Source organism: Oryctolagus cuniculus, chromosome 1 (genome assembly GCF_051225735.1).
Source record: "Oryctolagus cuniculus isolate XC-2025 breed Fujian yellow rabbit chromosome 1, ASM5122573v1, whole genome shotgun sequence".
Lineage (NCBI taxonomy): Eukaryota > Metazoa > Chordata > Mammalia > Lagomorpha > Leporidae > Oryctolagus > Oryctolagus cuniculus.
In genome coordinates this window covers 3,425,001-3,444,080 of record NC_142867.1, presented here as the reverse complement: position 1 = coordinate 3,444,080, position 19,080 = coordinate 3,425,001, and the positions used below count along the sequence as shown (strand labels likewise).

Genomic DNA, 19,080 nt, shown 5'->3' with positions numbered 1-19,080 from the left:
GGGCCCCCCACAGTGCGCCCGGGCCCCGCCCCCAGAGTAAGAGTCAGGAGGTCCCCAGGGGTTTCGTTCCTGGGGGAATCCCCGAGGGCCTGCGTTCCTAAGCAGCCACAGGTGAGCTCGGGCTCCCAGACCCAAGCCCGGAACCTGCTCTGGGCGCCGGCCCCCAGACCCAAGCCCGGAACCTGCTCTGGGCGCCGGCCCCCAGATCCAAGCCCGGAACCTGCTCTGGGCGCCGGAGCTGCCAGAAACCGGGCTCCACCCCCCGAGGGGCGGGATCCTGGAGGCCCCGCCCCGCGCAGGGCTCTCCGTTCTCATTGGCTGCGGGGAAGGGCATCCCCGGCGACGCGGCGCGGGCGCACCGCCTCCCGGGCCCCGCGCATGCGCAGTGGCGGGGCGCGCGGGCGCGCGGAGGTTCTCCGGAGCCGGACCGGGATGGCGGAGCCCCAGGCGGAGTCGGAGCCCCTTCTGGGTCGGGCCCGCGGCGGCGGCGGCGACCGTGAGTGCCCCGCGGGGCGGCCCACGTGTCGCAGCGTCCACGTCAGCCCTGGTGAGCCCTAGAGCCTGGAGAAGGGGCCCGGGAGGGGCCGGGTCGCGCGTGGGGTCCCGCGGGTCCCGGGCGTCGCGGGCGCGAGGGCGCAGCCCTGGGGTCCGAGGAGGGGCCCAGCCCGGCCCTTGCCGCGCGGCCCGGGGCCGCTTCCTCGCCTGGACTCCGCAGCTGTCAGCCCCGGGCGCGCCTGTCCGGCTCCCGCCGGCCTTTCCTGTTGACCTCGGCGGCGGCTGGACCCCGGGGACGGCGGGCAGAGTGGCCGGCACCAGGGGAATTCGGTGCTGGGTCGCAGATGAGGAAGCGGAGGCCCTGCCTGACCACTGCCCTCCGTGGCCGCAGGACTTCCTCTGTCCCCTGGGGCCGGGCTGGGACCAGCGCTCCCCGCCCCTGCTGGCCTCTAGCGCCGGTCTGTGGACTGGCGGGGGCAGGGGGTGGCCTCCCGGAGATGAGGCCGCCACCCAGAGAAGACACCCAGCTGCTTCCTGGGAGCCCAGGTCATTCCAGACTGGCCCAGGCCCTGCGGCTCTCGGTGAGGGAGGTAGGAGGGGGCCCGGGGACACAGGGCTGTGTTTGGGGGCCTTTCTGGGGCTGCCTCTTCCCCGCTGTGTGACCTTGGCACGCTGCTTAACTTTCCGGGGAGGGTCAGTGAGGGACGCACTAGGGTGCCCAGAGGGGTGTCACCGGTGTCACCAGTGTCCAGAGACTCCAGGGGGCCGCGTCGGGGCTGATGGCCGTCCGGGGTCTGAGCGTGTTTGCTGTGTGTCCTGGCCCTGGCTGAGCAGACACCTGGGTGCTGACACCTGCTCTGTTTCTTTTCTTTTTAGAAAGATTTATTTATTTATTTGAGAGGTAGAGGCAGAGGCAGAGAGGTCTTCCATCCGCGGGTTCACTCCCCAAATGGCTGCAGCGGCCGGAGCTGCGCTGATCCACAGCCAGGAGCCAGGAGCTTCTCCCGGGTCTCCCACGTGGGTGCAGGGGCCCCAGGACTTGGGCCATCTTCCACTGCTTTCCCAGGCCACAGCAGAGAGCTGGATCAGAAATGGAGCAGCCAGGACTCTAACCAGTGCCCACATGGGATGTGGCCTGCTGTCCCCCACACCTGCCTGTTGAGGCAGGGGCCAGAGCTAGGCAGCGTGGCTGGCGAGGGGGGCTCCTGGTCCCTCCACCGCGGCCCGTGGCAGGGCGTCTGAGAACCAGGCGGCGGTGAGGCGTGCCGAGCAGGGGGCGGCGACGACTGAGGGCGGCTCGGTCGGTCTGGGATCTGGCGGCCTTGCCGGGCACTGCGGTGGCCCCTGTGGCTCTGTTTCGCGTGCCCTGCAGCTGGACTCGGCCGTGGGGGCGGGGCTGCCGCAGGGACCCCCAGCGGACCCCGCGCCCCAGTTCCAACTCAGCCCCGCCTGAGGACAGCCGATGTCTTGTTCCTGGGTGAGAAGGTCACCCTCTGGTTGGCTGTGGTGAAGCACTCGCCCGCCCCAGCCACCCGTCCCGGCAGCCTGCGTCCCGGTGGGCGGGCACCGGGAGGCACTGAGGCTTGCCCAGGCTCACAGCGTAGATCCTAACACACGGGAGAGTGGGGGTGTAGACCTGGCTGTGGGGGAGCCCAGGGCTGATGAGTGGGTGCTGTGTGGTGACATGCTGACCCGTGTGCCTGGCAGCCCAAGCCGCTGCCGTCCGGGGGCAGCCTGGGCGAAGGCTTGGAGGCTTTGGAGCGCGTGCCTGAGCCGAGCAGGTGGGGGATGTGACCGAGCTCTGCCTGGGTCCGTGGTGCTCTGGGCTTGGTGCCCTGGGCGCGGAATGCGGCGGCTCCTTAACCGGCCGGGTCCTGCCCTGGGCCGGGGCTGGGCTGCCAGGCTGCGGGCCGGTCAGGGTCTCGGGAAGAGTGCCTTTCCCTGGGGAGCTGGCCCTGTAGGGTGCGGCCAGGCGGCCCCCTGGTCACCCACGCGTCCCGTCTGCAGGTGCCTCAGCCAGACGGGACCTCCGCATTGACCAGGCTGTGGTCTTCATCGAAGACGCCCTCCAGGTGGGTGATGGCTGGGCCTGGCCTGTCTGCGGCTCTGCGGGGGTGGGGTTCAGCTGCCCTGGGGCCGAGAGCTTCCCCTGCCCCTTCACTCCTCGCTGTCCTCGGAGGCCGCCGCCGCCGTGTGCGTGGGCAGTGCTGTGCCCGGGGCGGCTGAACCAGGCCATCTCCCAGCCCAGGACCCTTTGTGTCGCCGGTTTCCCATGTACCAGGGCCTGGTGTTCTGGGTGCTGGGTGGGGCACCCTGCGGCTGGCGTGGGCCTTGCACACAGTTGGAGAGGGAGTCTCACAGGCAGGTAGAGGGCACACCTCTACCTGGAGTGTCTGCTCCGTACCTGGTGTCAGCCTCACACATCTGCCAGCCCTGGGCACCTGCCCCGTGCACCTGCCAGCCCTGGGTGCCTGCCCCGTGCACCTGCCAGCCCCGGGTGCCTGCCCCGTGCACCTGCCAGCCCTGGGCACCTGCCCTGTGCACCTGCCAGCCCTGGGCACCTGCCCCGTGCACCTGCCAGCCCCGTTGTCTGGCCCTTGAGGAACCCTTGTTCTGCTGGGCACACCTGGCAGCCGGGGATGATCTGAGCCTTTTGGGGGCCCCTTGTCCCCATGCTGACGCGCCCCCTGCCGCCCATGGCCTGTCCTCCCACTTGGGCCCGTCTCGGGGTGAGACGGGTGCATGGTGCGTGGCTGTGAGTGCTCTGGGGCATGGGTCGGGGTGCACACCGGCGTGCGGCACCCAGGGCACCTTGCTCACCCTGCTCACCCTGCTCCGCGGCGCCTTTTGCTTCTAGTACCGCTCCATCAATCACCGCATGGATGCCAGCTCAATGTGGCTGTACCGACGGTATTACTCGAACACGTGCCAACGGTGAGACCGTGGGGGCCTGGGCTCGCTGCGGGGGCCGCTCCCAGAGAGAAGCTCGGCCTGACAGGAGGGCGTTGGGGGGGCCAGGGCAGCAGTCTTGGCCAGGTCACTGTGGCCTGGCCAGGCGCGAGTGGCCCAGCCCTCGGCCCCCGGCGTCCTGCTGCCCGTCGGCCTCTTGGCCCCGGAGGACGGCTGCTTCTCCAGTCCTGACCGGGCTTTGCCCCTCCCCAGGGCTCTGGGCGTCACCATCTTCCTGATCCTGGCTCTGGCTTTCGTGGAGACCCCTTCCTCCCTCACCAGGACGGCCGACGTGCGCTTCCGCCTGCCGCCCTGGGAGCCGCCCTGCGGCCTGACTGAAGGCCTCGAGGCGCTCTGCCTGCTCGTCTTCGTGGCTGACGTCTGTGTGAAGGTGAGCGGGCGCCGGCCCCCACCGCAGCCCTCCTGGGGAGCCCGGTGCCTTAGGGCGCTGCTGAGCCAGACCCAGGGTCCCGGGACAGGGGCAGGCTGTGCCGTCCTGGGGGCGTGGCCCTGGGTCTGTCCTCACGGCTCACCCGCGTGCCCGTAGAAGAGAGGAGAGGAGGGAGTGGGCACAGAGGCGGCCACAGGGCTGACTGTGTTCTCTCTGTGGATGGAGCCCGCACGGCTCACCCGCGTGCCCGTAGAAGAGAGGAGGGGAGGGAGTGGGCACAGAGGCGGCCACAGGACTGTGTTCTCTCTGTGGATGGAGCCCGAGGGGCGGGACCCTCCATGGGGCCCGTGTCCGTGGCTTTCGTCCAGTAGCGGTTCCGGCTCCCCCCGTGCCGCAGCCCCCACATCCTGGCACACTGTGTTAGGAGGCACCCAGGCTCGGCCATGCTGTGCCATGGCCCCTGTCCCCTGGTGGCTTGTCCAGTGCCTGCCCATAGCCCTGGCGGGAGGGGTTCCTTGCCGGGCGAGGGCCGAGCGGGCTGTGGCCCTGGGCTGTTCCTCGTTTCTTGCTGTGGAGCCCGGGGTGCGGCTAGCGGGCTGGAGGGTTTTGACCTGGAGTCGCAGGAAGTGGAGAGCGGTGTTTGTTCTGCAGCCTGACCTCCGCGGCCGCCTGCACGTGGCTGGGGCGAGCTCCCTGCACGGAGCTGCTTCTGCCCCAGCCGCTGGGCTCCCTGCTCCCCGGCACCGAGGCCCTCGGCTCTTTCTGTGTGGCCCCCCGGCTCACCGTTTCTCTCTTGCAGGGTTACCTGGTCGGGTGGGCCGAGTTCCGGAACAGCCTCTGGCTGCTGGCCTACCTCGTGGTGCTGCTCGTGTCTCTGGTGGACTGGGCGGTGTCCCTGAGCCTCGTGTGTCAGGAGGTGGGTGACCCGGCGGCTGCCCAGGGGGGACGTGGGGCCGCGTCGCCCCCTTCCTGCTGCCTGGAGCCTTGTCCTGCCCCGCAGATGGGGAAGTGGAGCCTGGCGGGGTCCCGAGGCCTCCCTTGGCTCCTTCTCTGGTGGGTGGAGGACGTGTGACCACGCAGCAGCCCAGTCCTCCTGCCAGAGCCACCTCAGGACCTGTTGCTGCTGCCAGTCCTGGGTCAGGGCTCCGCAGGCCGCCCGCCCGCACCCTCTCTGCGGTGTCTTTGTCTCCCCCCAGCACCCAGAAGCACCCCTGCTCTCTGGGTGGGCAGTGCCGGCCAGGCTGGTTTGGGGTTGGTTTGAGGAACCCCGGGGCTTCAGTAGTGAGAGTCGAGAGAGCCGGGTCGGGGCCCACAGAGCAGGGATCCGCCCCCCCCAACTCTTGCCGGAAGCCCCAGCGCCGCCTGGGCACAGCCGGTGCAGGGCAGGCAGCACGGCCCATCGCCCGCCTCCTGCCACAGCCCTCCAGGGCCCTGTCCTGCTGGCCGGCCTCCTGGGAGCAGTGGGGGTGGATGGAGTAGCCCACCCCAGTGCCCTGGCATCCATCCGCGGCTTCCCCTGGTAACGGTGCAGCTCCCGCCCCTGACCAGACACGCTCTCCTCCACCCAGAGGAAGGCTTTTGTTCCCAGAGAGGCGGGGCCACCGTTCTGGGGCCCGCGGGTCCTCCTGGGAAACATGGGAGAGGATCCGCCAACAGACACGTGTGTCGGCCGAGCGAGCGAGGACCTGGGTGTGGGTGCCGACGGGTCCGGCCTGGCGACCGCAGCCACCGCCCAGGGGTCTGGGTTCGTCGCCTGCTGTGCAGCCTGGACCTCGGGGCCTGCTGTGTTTGACCGCTGGAGTTTCCCAATGCTTTCCCTGCTGGCCGGGGGCGGGGGTGGGGGCTCCAGGAGACTCAGACCTTGGACTGGGTCGAGAGGCCCCAGCCTGGGCTTGGCCGCAGGGCCAGCTCCTGCCGTGACTACCTCGTGCCCAACCCAGTAGGACTGTGGAGTCCCTGGGAGGGGGGGCACCCTTCTTCTTGCAGAGAGGGAGACCCAGTGTGGTAGGGGTGGGAGCAGGAATGCGGGGGCCCCAGCAAGTGCCCGCTAGGGGAGACCTAGCCCCAGCCCACAGCCTCCCAGGGACCCTCCTCCAGGCCACTGTGGAGTGGGGGCCGTGCCTCCTCTCCAGGCCACGCCCCAAGGCCTTGGAGGGTGGGGCTGGGGGAGGTGCGGTGGGCGGGGCAGGCAGGTCCAGTGTGTGGACACAGCCTCTGTCCCTGTTTCTGGGGCCACTGTGTGTGTGCCCCAGGAGTTGAGGTAGTGGCCAAGGTTCGGGGCTCAGAGGCCCCCATGGGACAGAGGGCACACTCTTCACTCCCTAGGCTTGCTGGAGGGGCTGTGTGTGTCCCCCGCCTGTCCATGCCCATCTGTTTGTGTATCCCCTGCCTGTCCGTGTCTGTGTGTGTCCCCACCTGTCCATGTCTGTCCCCCACCTGTCCGTGTCTGTCTGTGTCCCCCACCTGACTTGTGTCTGTGTGTCCCCCTGCCTGTCCGTGTCTGTCCATGTCCCGTGTCTGTCTGTGTCCCCCACCTGTCCATGTCTGTGTGTGTCCCCCGCCTGTCCTTGTCTGTCTGCGTGTGTTCCCCACCTGTCCCTGTCTGTGTCCCCCGTCTGTCCGTGTCTGTCCATGTCCCGTGTCTGTCCGTGTCCCCTGTCTGTCCATGTCTATGTGTGTCTATGTGTGTCCCCCACCTGTCCGTGTCTGTGTGTGTCCCCTGCCTGTCCGTGTCTGTCTCTGTTGTGTCCCCTGCCCGTCCATGTCTGTGTGTGTCCCCTGCCTGTCCGTGTCTGTCTCTGTTGTGTCCCCTGCCCGTCCATGTCTGTGTGTGTCCCCTGCCTGTCCGTGTCTGTCTCTGTTGTGTCCCCTGCCTGTCCGTGTCTGTGTGTGTCCCCCGCCTGTCCATGTCTGTGTGTGTCCCCTGCCTGTCCGTGTCTGTCTCTGTTGTGTCCCCTGCCTGTCCGTGTCTGTGTGTGTCCCCGTCTGTCCATGTCTGTGTGTGTCCCCTGCCTGTCCGTGTCTGTGTGTGTCCCCCGCCTGTCCATGTCAGTGTGTCCCCTGCCTGTCCGTGTCTGTCTCTGTTGTGTCCCCCGCCTGTCCATGTCTGTGTGTGTGTGTGTCCCCCCCGTCCGTGTGTGTGTGTGTCCCCTGCCTGTCTGTGTGTGTCCCTGCCTGTCCATGTCTGTGTGTGTCCCCCGCCTGTCCATGTCTGTGTGTGTCCCCTGCCTGTCCGTGTCTGTGTGTGTCTGTGTATGTCCCCCCGTCCGTGTCTTTCTGTGTGTCCCCCACCTGCCCGTGTCTGTGTGTCCCCTGCCTGTCCGTGTCTGTGTATGTCCCCCACCTGTCCGTGTCCCCTGCCTGCCCGTGTCTGTGTATCCCCCACTTGTCCATGTCTGTCCGTGTCTGTCTGTGTCTGTCCGTGTCTGTCTGTGTGTCCCCCGCCTGCCCGTGTGTGTGTGTCCCCTGCCTGTCTGTGTCTGTCCGTGTCTGTATGTCCCCGGCCTGTCTGTGTCTGTCCGTGTCTGTGTGTCCCCTGCCTGCCCGTGTCTGTGTATCCCCCGCCTGTCCGTGTCTGTCCGTGTCTGTCTGTGTGTCCCCCGCCTGCCTGTGTCTGTGTCCCTGCCACAGCCCTACTCTTCCCCTGCCCGTCCGTCCCTGGCCATCAGTGTCCTTTGTCGCCGTCACTGTCGAGCTTCCCTGCTGACCCCTCCCTCCCTCCCTCCCCCTCTCCCTCCCTCCCTCCGAATTAGGGAGGGGCAGACAGAGTCTTCCATCCGCTGGTTCACTCCCGGATAGGCTGTAACAGCCGGGGCTGCGCTGGGCTAAAGCCAGGAGCCAGGAGGTCCTTCTGGGTCTCCCATGTGGGTGCAGGGGCCCAAACACTTGGGCCATCCCCCACTGCTTTCCCAAGTGCATTAGCAGGGGGCCAGGTTGGAAGTGGAGCAGCCAGGACCTGAACCAGCGCCCATATGGGATGCAGGTGCCACAGCGCCGGCCCCTGGAGGACTTGGCTGAAGCTGTCCTGCCACACGAGGCCTACATCCATCATTCAGAGCCTCCGTAGTCAGCTGTCGGTGCCCCCGACCTGTCCCAGGCTCTGTTTCTCCCGAGTCGGGCTCCTGCCCGCTGTGGCTGGTGGGCCTGATTGCACTGGCCGGGCCACCTGTCATCTCTGCTGTAGCGTGTGGCTTCCCCCGGGCTCAGGCTCTGGACTGCCGTCCTCCCCGAGGGGCCTGCCGGGGCTCCCTGGTGCCGTGGCGGCCTCTCCCAGGCTGCGGGTCACCCGGATGTGCCTCCCCTTCCTTCTGGAACCTGCGTCTGGTGCTCGTGTGGCCCTGGCTGCCGGGAAGGCCCTCGGGTGATGGCTGTGTCTTGGGGAAGCTGAGCTTGGGTCCAGGTTCCTGAGTTGGGGATGAGAGGGAAGCTGCCAGGACCTCCAGCTGCTGTGGGCCACTCGGCCCCTCGGACCAGGGCTTCCGCCAGTGGACAGAGGGGCCCTGGCCGTGGTCTTGGTCCTGTGCCAGTCCTGGGCCCTCCCGAGGCAGAGGAGCGTGGCCTGGGGGCAGTGGCTCTGCAGACATTCTGGGGGCCTGCGGGTGGGGGTGCAGGCCGGGGCCCTCCTGGTGGCACGGAACACCTGGGGTGAGAGGCCGCCCCTCGCAGGATCTCAGGGTGGGGCAGACCCACAGGCCCAGGAGCAGTGCTGGGGAGGCCTGGTGCCAGCAGGAGGGGCGGGCCCAGCCAGGCAGCCAGGCTGAGCCCGGGGTGGGGGATGACAGGACCTGCTCCTGGGGGCCCTGGGGGCCGGGGGCAGAGCTGTGGCAGCCGTGGAGGTGGAAGGGCAGGGCCTGGTTTTGGGAAAGAAGCGCACACGGTCGGTTGTGTTGTTGTTTGTTTGTTTCTGTTCAAAAATGATGTATTTGAAAGGCAGAGTAAGAGAGGGAGGGAAGGAGTTATTCCACCCACTGGGCGGCGGGGGGGTCCCCATCCGCTGGTTCACTCCCCAGATGGCTGCTGCAGCCAGGCTGGGCCAGGCAAAGCCAGCAACCTAGAACTCCGTGCGGGCCTCCCGTGGGGTGGCAGGCCAGGCATCTGAGCCACTTTCTGCTTTCGCTCGGGCCTGAGCAGGCGGCGGGGTGGGAAGGGAGCCGTGGGGCTCCTGAGCGGTGTCAGGTGCGGGTGGGCCTTGCACGCACGTCTCAGCCTCCGGTGCCACAGCCCTTCACCCCCCACCCTCATTTTAAAGAAAGTTTATTTGAAAGGCAGAAGAGAGAAAGATACGTCTTCCACCCTCTAGGTCGCTCCCCAAATGCTTTGAATTGCTAAGGCTGGGTCTGGCCGCAGCCAGGGTCTAGGGACTCCAGCCGGGTCTCCCCCGCGGGTGGCAGGGAGCCCTCACTGCCGCCACCCTGTGTGGCCTTAGCAGGAAGCTGGAGAGGGAGGTGGAGCCAGTGTGGGACGGAACAGCTGCACCGCGGCCGCCGTGTCCGGGTCTGGGTGAGATGGATGGGACCCGGGTCTGGGTGAGATGCTGAGTGGGACCCGGGTCTGGGTGCTGAGTGGGACCGGGTCTGGGTGAGATGGATGGGACCCGGGTCTGGGTGAGATGGATGGGACCAGGTCTGGGTGAGGTGCTGAGTGGGACCCGGGTCTGGGTGCTGAGTGGGACCGGGTCTGGGTGAGGTGCTGAGTGGGACCTGGGTCTGGGTGCTGAGTGGGACCGGGTCTGGGTGAGGTGCTGAGTGGGACCCGGGTCTGGGTGCTGAGTGGGACCGGGTCTGGGTGAGGTGCTAGGACGTGAGACTGAGGAGCTCTGGTCTCAGCTGGGCCCGGGCACATGAGGAGCAGCTTGCGTGGAGGGCGGAGACCAGACAGCAGCACTGAGCTGGGACCCAGTGTGTGGGGGTGCGGGGGGCTGGTGCCAGGAGCGCAGAGAGGCATCCGTGTCGGTGCTGAGGCCTGGTGCCAACGGGTGGGTGGGCCTGGAAGCCACCCTGGAGGCCCTGATATGGGGGGAGGAGGATGGGCTGGGGTGTTCGGGGGAGGGAGAGTTGAGGTGGGGGGATGGAGAGTTGAGGAGGGGAGGGATGGAGAGTTGAGGTGGGGGGGATGGAGAGTTGAGGTGGGGGGAGGGATGGAGAGTTGAGGTGGGGGAGATGGAGAGTTGAGGTGGGGGGAGGGATGGAGAGTTGATGTGGGGGGTGGAGAGTTGAGGTGGGGGGATGGAGAGTTGAGGTGGGGGGAGGGATGGAGAGTTGAGGTGGGGGAGATGGAGAGTTGAGGTGGGGGGAGGGATGGAGAGTTGATGTGGGGGGTGGAGAGTTGAGGTGGGGGGGATGGAGAGTTGAGGTGGGGGGGTGGAGAGTTGAGGTGGAGGGATGGAGAGTTGAGGTGGGGGGGGTGGAGAGTTGAGGTGGGGGGGATGGAGAGTTGAGGTGGGGGGAGGGGTGGAGAGTTGAGGTGGGGGGGATGGAGAGTTGAGGTGGGGGGGTGGAGAGTTGAGGTGGGGGGGTGGAGAGTTGAGGTGGGGGGAGGGATGGAAAGTTGAGGTGGGGGGTGGAGAGTTGAGGTGGGGGAGGGATGGAGAGTTGAGGTGGGGGGAGGGATGGAGAGTTGAGGTGGGGGGAGGGATGGAGAGTTGAGGTGGGGGGCGGGATGGAGAGTTGAGGTGGGGGGAGGGATGGAGAGTTGAGGTGGGGGGCGGGATGGAGAGTTGAGGTGGGGGGAGGGATGGAGAGTTGAGGTGGGGCGGGATGGAGAGTTGAGGTGGGGGGAGGGATGGAGAGTTGAGGTGGGGGGTGGAGAGTTGAGGTGGGGGGTGGAGAGTTGAGGTGGGGGGGTGGAGAGTGTCGCGTGTATTAGTGCTGGTGGTGGTGGAGGGGGAGGGTGAGGCAGCCCTGGGCAGGGTGGGGCAGCCCAGCCGGGGAGGGGTGGGGTGGGTGTTAGCGGGGATGTGGGGCTCTTGCCTGAGACAGCAGTGGTCAGCAAGGTGGCAAGGTGTAATGGGGGTAGAGCATCCGTCAGAATGGACGGGACAGAATCTGATAGAGAGAGAAGGTGGGGAGGGAGAGGGGAGACAGCGCCCCGACGCTCAGACTGGGAGAGCAGGGTCGCGTGGGCCGGTGGCGAGAGTGCAGCTGGCAGGCCAGGCGGGCGCTCAGCAGAGCTCAGTCGGGGCTGACGGGGGCTCACGAGGGAAAGGGGTCCGGTTCTTCCCCGTGTCTGCCTCCCGCACCCAGGACAGCGGATTGCTGGGTGTGATTTAGGAGAACTCCCCAGGCCTGGCGCAGGGCGGGCGAGCCTCCCCTAGGGTGCTTAGTGTGGGGGCCGAGGACTCGGCGGGGACGGGGTCCGGCCAGGGCTGCGCAGGGAGGATACCCGGCTGCCTCCGCCTGCGGCCCCCCCTCCTCGGCCCTCACACACACGCGGGCTAATTTCTCACTTTCTACCCAACAGTGGGAGGGGCACCTTGGCGGGCGTGGGGAGGGAGCAGCCCAAGTCCGCACACAGCGGCCAGCGACGAGGAGGGGGAGGGGCTGTTTCCCGGATGGGAACCCAGACCCCCAGCTCTGCCTCTGGGACCAGGGGAGGGCGGGTGTGGCTGCACCAGGCCTTGGTGCTCGGTGCCCCACCCCTGCGTGGCTGCACCAGGCCTTGGTCCCCGGTGCCCCACCCCTGCATGGCTGCACCAGGCCTTGGTCCCCGGTGCCCCACCCCTGCATGGCTGCACCAGGCCTTGGTCCCCGGTGCCCCACCCCTGCGTGGCTGCTCCAGGCCTTGGTGCTCGGTGCCCCACCCCTGCATGGCTGCACCAGGCCTTGGTCCCCGGTGCCCCACCCCTGCGTGGCTGCTCCAGGCCTTGGTGCTCGGTGCCCCACCCCTGCATGGCTGCACCAGGCCTTGGTGCTCGGTGCCCCACCCCTGCGTGGCTGCTCCAGGCCTTGGTGCTCGGTGCCCCAGCCCCTGTGTGGCTGCACCAGGCCTTGGTCCCTGGTGTCCCAGCCCCTGCGTGGCTATACCAGGCCTTGCTGCTCGTTCTCCCCAGCCCCTGCGGATCCGCCGGCTCCTGCGCCCCTTCTTCCTGCTGCAGAACTCGTCCATGATGAAGAAGACCCTGAAGTGCCTCCGGTGGTCGCTGCCGGATTTGGCCAGGTGAGGCCCTCTGCGCCCAGGGTGTGGTCCGTGGGGCCCGCTCGACACCCCAGCTCTGGGTCCCTCCCTGCTTGGGGCACGGCTGGTGCTGGCTTGGGGTCTTTGCTTGTCCCCCGTGCTGCTGCGGCCGCTCACCCCTCCCCCCACCTGGCTCCACACGTTTGTGCCGCCAGCTTGGGCCTGGTAAAGGCAGGGAAGCCCTGGTGGCCACGAGGGGCTCTGTGGGCCCCCCTCTGTCCAGCTGCCTCTTCTTCTGCCCTGCGGCCCCTCCCTGGCAGCGCCCCCGGTGCCCGCCCCCTGTGCCTCTGTGCTAGGTAGCTTTTCCTGCCCAAAGGAGGGCCCGTCCTGCAGGCCCCACGATGGAGCTCCTGGCAGGGGGCGGAAGGGGTGGGCGGTGCCAGGCCCGGCGGGCAGGTGGCGGCCCTGGGCCCGGGGCTGCTGCGCCCCCGGGGCTAAGCACCTGCTTCTCTGCAGCGTCGGGCTGCTGCTGGCCGTCCACCTGTGCCTCTTCACCGTGTTCGGCATGTTGCTGTTTGCTGGTGAGACGGTAAGGGCCGGGGGCTGCCCTTGGCTCTGCTCGGCCCCCGCCCGTCTGTCCCCTGTCTCCTGGGCCCTGGGCTACGTGGCCCGCTTCCTGCCTCTTCCCCAAGCTCCCGGGGCCTGTCGCCCCCCGACCCGTCCCGGGCCTGTGCGGAGGGGGCTCCCCCGCGCCCCCAGCCCTGCTCCTGACACGTGGCTGCTCCGGGCCCCTCGTGCTGGCCCGGCCTCTGCGACCACGGCCCCATCTGCTGCTCCAGGCGCCAGCCACTCCCCCGGCCCTGCTGCCCGCCTGCAGTGCCGTGCGTCTGCCCCCAGCTCCTGGCCCCGTCGCGGTCATCCTCAGGCTAGGCCGTCCTGTCGCTCTGCTCCCCTGGCGCGTGGCTGGCGCGTGGCTGGCGCGTGGCAGGGGATGGCTCGGCGCTCGTGGCTGCCTTTGGGGGTGAGCTCATGCTACGGGGGGGGGAGGCTGAGGCTGTGCCCTCCAAGCCCGGGTGGGAGGAGTCAGCCTGAGACCCTGGTGTGTCTGTGTGTGTCTGTGTGTGTCCATGTGTGTGTCTGTGTGTGTGCTGTCCGTGTGTGTCTGTGTGTGTGTGCTGTGTGTGCTGTGTGTGTCCATGTGTGTGTCTGTGTGTGTGCTGTCCGTGTGTGTCCATGTGTCTGTGTGTGTCCGCGTGTGTGTCCATATGTGTGTCTGTGTGTGTCGTGTCTGTGTGTGTCCGTGTGTGTGTGTCTCTGTTTCCACATGTGTATGTATGTCTGTGTGTCCTGCTTGTTCCTGTGCGTGTATGTGTATCTGTGTGCCATCTCTGTTTCCGTGTGTGTGTCTGTGTGCTGTCTGTGTGTGTGTCTGTGCTGTCTGTATGTTTGTGTCTATGTGTGCTGTCTCTGTTCCCACGTGTGTGTGTCTGTGCTGTCTGTGCGTCTCTCTGTTTCCATGTATGTGTGTGCTGTCTGTATGTTTGTGTCTATGTGTGCTGTCTCTGTTCCCATGTGTGTGTGTCTGTGCTGTCTGTGTGTGTGTCTCTCTGTTTCCATGTACGCGTGTGCTGTCTCTGTTTCCATGTGTGTGCCTGTGTGTCCTGCTTGTGTTTCTGTGTGTGAGTCTGTTTCCATGTGTGTGGGCAGCTGTGGAGCTGCAGCCGGGCCAGCTGGTGGGACCCCAAGGCCCCCGTGCAATTGACCAGCGAGAGCTGCGGTCACGGCCGCTCCCGGTGCCCAGCGTGGGTGCAGCACTGGCGCCCAGTGTGGGCGGGTTGGCAGCAGCCGCGGCCCTGAGACGGGGGTGTGGCGTTCGCCCGGGAAGTGCTGGGTGCCCCGAGGTGCCCGGCAGGAGTGGCTCCCTCTCCAGGCCCGGTGTCCTCCTGGAGGGGAAGTGGGCCGGGCGGCCACCATGTCCGCGCTGGGGAAGACGGCTGCCCGTCGATGGCCGGCCTGGCCACGTGCTGCCTCCAGCGAGGCAGGGAGGGCGTGTGCCTGCGGGAGCTGGTGTGTGCCTGCGTGGCCTTGCCTTGCGTGGCCTGGCTCCTGTGGCCTGAGGGTCTTGTGCCCAGCCTCGCTTCAGCATGTTTCCTACGTGCTGCCCAGCCCCCGCCGTCCTGTCCTCCGGGAGGCGCCCGAGACCCAGGGCTGCCGTCTGGGCCGTGGCCCCGGCAGCAGCAGTGGCGTCAGCCCCTCTCGCAGACGGTCTCTCGCGTTGCTTGCTTGTGGGACCCGGTCCCCTGAGCCCAGGACCCTCTGCCTCCCTCCCAGGAGGTCAGGCCTGCCTGCTGGCACCGGGGGAGCAGCTGGTTTGCAGCGGAGCAGCGAGAAGCCCTTTGGAGGCCCTGGGTGGGTTGGGAGAGGGCTGGGTGGGCCTCAGCGACCTTGTTTGTGGACTGACACAGCTGCTGGGACCGTCCTCGGGGGGCACAAGGCTGGCCCTGACATAGCTCGGGGGGCGGTGGGATTGCTGGGGCCAGCTCAGCCTTGTGGTCCTGCCGCCCCGGCTGCATCTATGGGGAAAGCCCCCCTCCGGGTCGCCCAGAGCCAGCTCTGCAGGCGCTTGGCGTCCGTCCACCCTCTCCCAGCCCCCCGCTCGAGGGCTAGTCCAGCCGCAGCCTGCCCCACTCGTGGCTCTGCCTGGCCGTCCCCTGGCCCTGTAACTCCCCTCAGTGACCCCTGGTGGGGAGCGTGTCTGCTTGGGGTCCCGTGGCATCGAGCAGATGAACTGGGGGAGCAGATGATGGCCTTTAGCAGTGAAGCTGGGCTGTGCAGGGGTGTGGCCGCAGAGGTGCCTCCCTGCAGGGCTGCTTTGGGCTGGCACCCGGCTTGGTAGCAGCTCGCTGGCGCCAGGGCTCTGATGTCCGAGTGCCATGCCCTGCCGTGCCTGGCTGGGGGCTGCAGGTTTGGTGGAGGGTGCCCGGGAGACCCCAGCCCGTGGCCTTCACTCTGCCTGGGAAGGATGGGGAGCCGGGCACGGACGGGGTCCCTGACTGCTTGATGGACCCCAGCCGGGAGGGGACCCCCTCTGAGGGCCCTTGGGGTCCTGCCCGACTCTCACCCCTCCCTTATCTGGCAGCAAGCTGGGGCCGTGCCCACCGGTGGAGCCCCGCGGGGGGCCTGTTGGTGGCCATGCCAGGACACACTGTTAGGCTGGGCTTTCTCTGTGGCTCGCAGGGTGGTGGCCATGCAGGGGGTGGTCCCTGGGCGCCTACCCTTAGGCCAGGGCCCTGCTGGGCAATCCTGGGGCGCTGCAGGCTGGGGGCTGTGGGCCTGCAGCTGCCTCCTCTGCCCTGAGCAGGACGAAGGGCAGGCCAGAGAGCGGCTGACCTACTTCCGGAACCTTCCAGAGGCTCTGACTTCCCTCCTGGTGCTGCTGACCACGGCCAACAACCCCGACGGTGCGTGGGCAGCGAGGGCGGGACCTGGGGCGGCCGAGGCCTCTGAGGCAGTGGGGAGGTAGGGGCGGGGTGCTGCCCTCCTCGTCCCCGTTCTGTCCCTCTCCCCTCTCTGCCCCACTTCCCCCTTTCCTTTCCTGCTCCTCCGCCTCTCCCTCCCCCTTCTTGCCCGGGTCCCTGCACCTCCTTCCTCTGAGGGCCCGAGAGGCCGTGGGTGAGCGACACGTTGCCCCGTGCAAGCGCCGTGAGCAGGGGCGAGGCCAGCGTGGGAGGCCGCAGTCCTGGGGCTTTCTGTCTTGGGCTCAGAGCGGCTGTGGCCACAGACACCTCCCCAGGAGGGCAGCTGGGAGCCCCCCCGCCCCGCCACAGGATGCTGGGGGCTGTGGGCGGCGTGCGGTGGCCCTGGGCCGCGGGGCCGAGGCTGGGCCGCGTTTTCAGGTTTCGGATTCCTTCTCCCAGTGATGATCCCCGCGTATTCCCGGAACCGGGCCTACGCCCTCTTCTTCATCCTGTTCACCCTGATCGGTGAGTGCGGTGCTCGCGCCCCCCAAGGGCCCCAGTGCGCCCCTCCCCCACCCTGTACCTCGCCCCAGTGCGACCCCCACCCATAACTTCACCCACGGTTTGTGGTCTGCAGCCACTGATGTCCCCGCATGGTCCCGCTGCCGGGGAGGTTGAGGGTGTCCCCAGGCCCTGTGCCCTCCCGCTGCCGCAGCGCTGGGGGCCCCGCCCTCTGCCCACCTGTGTGTCCTGTGACCAGGTGTCCCCCCCACCCCAGGAAGCCTGTTTCTCATGAACTTGCTGACGGCCATCGTGTACAGTCAGTTCCGGGGCTACCTCATGGTAAGGCCGCGGCCGCCCCTCCTGGCTGTGCCGGAGCTGACCCCACAGCTCCCCGGGGCCCGACCTCAGCTGACCAGATGGGCCCGGGTGGAGGGGTGGGGTCACCTCCGGGGGCACCTGTGCGCGGCTGTGTGTCCGTGTGGCGGACACGGCTGACCCTCCCCACCCCCACCCTCGAGGGCAGCCGTCCATCACAGAGCCTGGTGTGGGGGAGCCAGGGAGGCCGCGCCTGCCTCTAACCCACACAGCCGCCGCCGTGGCTCAGCCCGGCAGGGACCTGGCCTCCTGTTTCCCTGATGCCTGCCTCTTCCCGGCGGTGGAGGGCGGGGAAGGCGCGCGGCCAGGAGCGGGCCCGGCCGAGTCACCGCCTGTGTGTTCCTTGCAGAAGTCCCTCCAGACCTCGCTGTTCCGGAGACGGCTGGGGACGCGGGCTGCCTTCGAGGTGCTGGCCTCCATGCCGGGAGCCGGGGAGGCCTCCGTTCAGGCGTGCGTGCCGGGCCCGCTTCTCCCTGGGGAGGGGCTGCTGCCGCGCTGGCCGGGTCCCCGAGCGTGGCCCGTGCCGGGGCAGGCGGCCACTCCGAGGCCGGTTTGCGCAGTGGGTGGGATGCCAGCTGTGGAGGCTGTCGCCCCTGTTCACAGGGGGCAGTGGGGTCTCCCGGGGCCGCGGATGAGATGACCGGGCTGGAAGGAGGCCGGGGACCGGCAGGCGCCCTGGGGGCTGGCCGCTGTGCTCACCGGGCCGCAGATGAGATGACCGGGCTGGAAGGAGGCCGGGGACCGGCAGGCGCCCTGGGGGCTGGCCGCTGTGCTCACCGGGCCGCAGATGAGATGACCGGGCTGGAAGGAGGCCGGGGACCGGCAGGCGCCCTGGGGGCTGGCTGCCGTGCTCACCAGGCCGCGGGTCTCCCCGCAGACGGGGGGTGCAGCCCCAGGACTTCCTGAAGGCGCTTCACAAGGCCCAGCTGGACGCCTCGCACAGACAGGCCATCGAGGAGGTAGGCGCCGCCCCGGCCCGCACCGCTCCCGGGACGGGGGTGGGGAGGGCGGGCTCGGGCCGTTCCGGGGCGCTCACGTGTGCTTCTTTCCTCTGCAGAGGGTGCGTGCCTTCGAGGGCGCCCTGCTGTCGGCCGAGGAGTTTCAGAGAGTCTTCGACGAGGTTGACAGGAGTGTAGTTAAAGAGGTAAGGGGGCCTCCCAGGCAGCAGTCCTGGGTCGCCTGGGGCTCGCCTGCGCAGGGCCTCTGGGCCCAGGAGTGCCGGTCTGCTCTCTCGGACGCAGGGCCCGTGGGTGGTTCCTCTGTTCCCTTGTTGAATCTCCTCCTGCTGCCTGTTCCTCCTGGGACATCCGGACACCGGCCTCTCCAAGGCCTTCGTCTTGTGCCCATGACGCTGGTTGGCACAGTCGCCGCGTGGGCCTTGTCCTGCAGCTCAGCTTGGCCCGAGGGCCCTGGTGCCCGCGTTGAACCTCGAGGGTTTCCGGCAGGCGGGCAGAGAGGCGACTCCCAGGCAGTGGGGGCAGCTCGGGGGCTGTACAGAGAGGATGGAGCCCTGCGGGGGCAGAGAGGCCGCAGTCACGGCGCCCGGTCCTGGGGGCTGCTAACGCGGCCTCGCCCCGGGCTTGCACACGGCGTCTCCCCGCTGCAGGCTCCCGCGGTCGGCCCTCTGCATGTGTGTTCTGGCTGCTCTCACGAGGACACAGTCTGATGGCGGCTGCCCTCACGAGGACACAGTCCGATGGCAGCTCCTCTCATAAGGACACAGTCCAATGGCGGCTCCTCTCACGAGGACGCAGTCTGATGGGGCCAGGGCCCAACCCGGTGGCCTCATCCCAGGTCTGGGAGTGCTGCAGGGACTGTGGCCGTAACAGCCTCGGCCCCGTGGCGCGTGTTCGTAAACAGCTGTTTCTTCAGGTCTTTCTCTCCTTCTGGAGCCAGGCCCGCCCTCGGCCTTGGCATTCGTCTGGGGCGTGGCCCTCCCCACCACGGGGAGGCGTGGCTCTCAGGAGTCAGCTGAGCTGTCTGGGAGATGAGTGACAGGTGCAGGTGTTGCGGGGAGAAGCGCGCGCTGTCCAGGGTGACGACACTGGGCCCGGGGTGAGGCCGTCGGTGGCGAGGGTTTGGCTCGGTGGCTCCTAGGGCTCTTCCTGGACAGTTGCTGCTGACGCCTGGGGAGCCGACTGCCCTCTCGTGATGTCCACGGGAGGCATGGCCTCCTGTGTGCTGTGAGGAAGGGGGGTTGTGTGGATCCCGCTGGGGCAAAGGCTGGCAAAGCCCGGTGTGCAAACCACGCCCCTGCTCTGGCCACGCCTCCCAGCCCCGCCTTCACCTGGTGGGCCTGTCTCGCCCTGCGGTGTAAAGTCCAGAGCTGGGGCTCGAGAGAGTCGGTTCCAGAGGCTTTGGGAACCTGGTTCCGTGACACCCTGTCCCCTTCCGTGCTGGCTGGGGGCGGGGATGGGGCGGCACCCTCCGTGCTGCTGCTTCCAGAATGTTCCCTGGTTTTGAGACCTCCTCCAGAGGGTGCTAGGGCGGGCGGGTGTCCTGGGAGCTGGAGCCTGGCTGAGAACTGTGGGCTGCAGCCCGTGAGTCTGTGAGTGGTGGGCGGGAGGCAGCGGGGCCATCAGCAGCCAGGGCCCGGGCACACGGAGGGAGCTGGGTCCGGGGTGGGCAGGTGGCCTTGGGCACCGGTCTCCATGTGGGTGGGTCAGCCCGTGGCAGGAGGGCTGGGGGAACCCTGGGCCCCCACACAGCACCCCCATACTCACCGGGGACTGAGAGCTGGCAGGGGCTGCCTGCTGTGGGGGCGGCTGTCGGGGCGCCGGGAGAGCAGCGTGCTGG

At 68.3% G+C, this 19,080-nt stretch overlaps 1 protein-coding gene across 6 annotated transcripts in view; it reads left to right on the top strand.

Moving 5' to 3' along the window:
• The first annotated feature begins 365 nt into the window (after positions 1-365).
• Positions 366-19,080, top strand: part of TPCN2 (two pore segment channel 2) — a 29,994-nt gene continuing 11,279 nt past the window's right edge. For 3 of the 6 annotated variants that reach the window (XR_016216028.1, XR_016216030.1, XM_089307356.1), the window contains exons 1-13: positions 366-547; positions 2,503-2,567; positions 3,353-3,429; positions 3,658-3,835; positions 4,635-4,751; positions 11,883-11,989; positions 12,464-12,536; positions 15,309-15,408; positions 15,865-15,930; positions 16,166-16,248; positions 16,634-16,734; positions 17,162-17,243; positions 17,342-17,428. Coding sequence is in view for 4 of the 6 variants with exons in the window: in XM_089307356.1 (XP_089163482.1) it covers positions 379-547; positions 2,503-2,567; positions 3,353-3,429; positions 3,658-3,835; positions 4,635-4,751; positions 11,883-11,989; positions 12,464-12,536; positions 15,309-15,408; positions 15,865-15,930; positions 16,166-16,248; positions 16,634-16,734; positions 17,162-17,243; positions 17,342-17,428 (1,305 nt within the window). In the remaining 2 variants the exon portion in view is untranslated. The remainder of the gene's footprint in view (positions 548-2,502; positions 2,568-3,352; positions 3,430-3,657; positions 3,836-4,634; positions 4,752-11,882; positions 11,990-12,463; positions 12,537-15,308; positions 15,409-15,864; positions 15,931-16,165; positions 16,249-16,633; positions 16,735-17,161; positions 17,244-17,341; positions 17,429-19,080) is intronic. The other 3 variants (XM_070063787.2, XM_070063784.2, XM_089307365.1) reach the window with 3 other exon arrangements.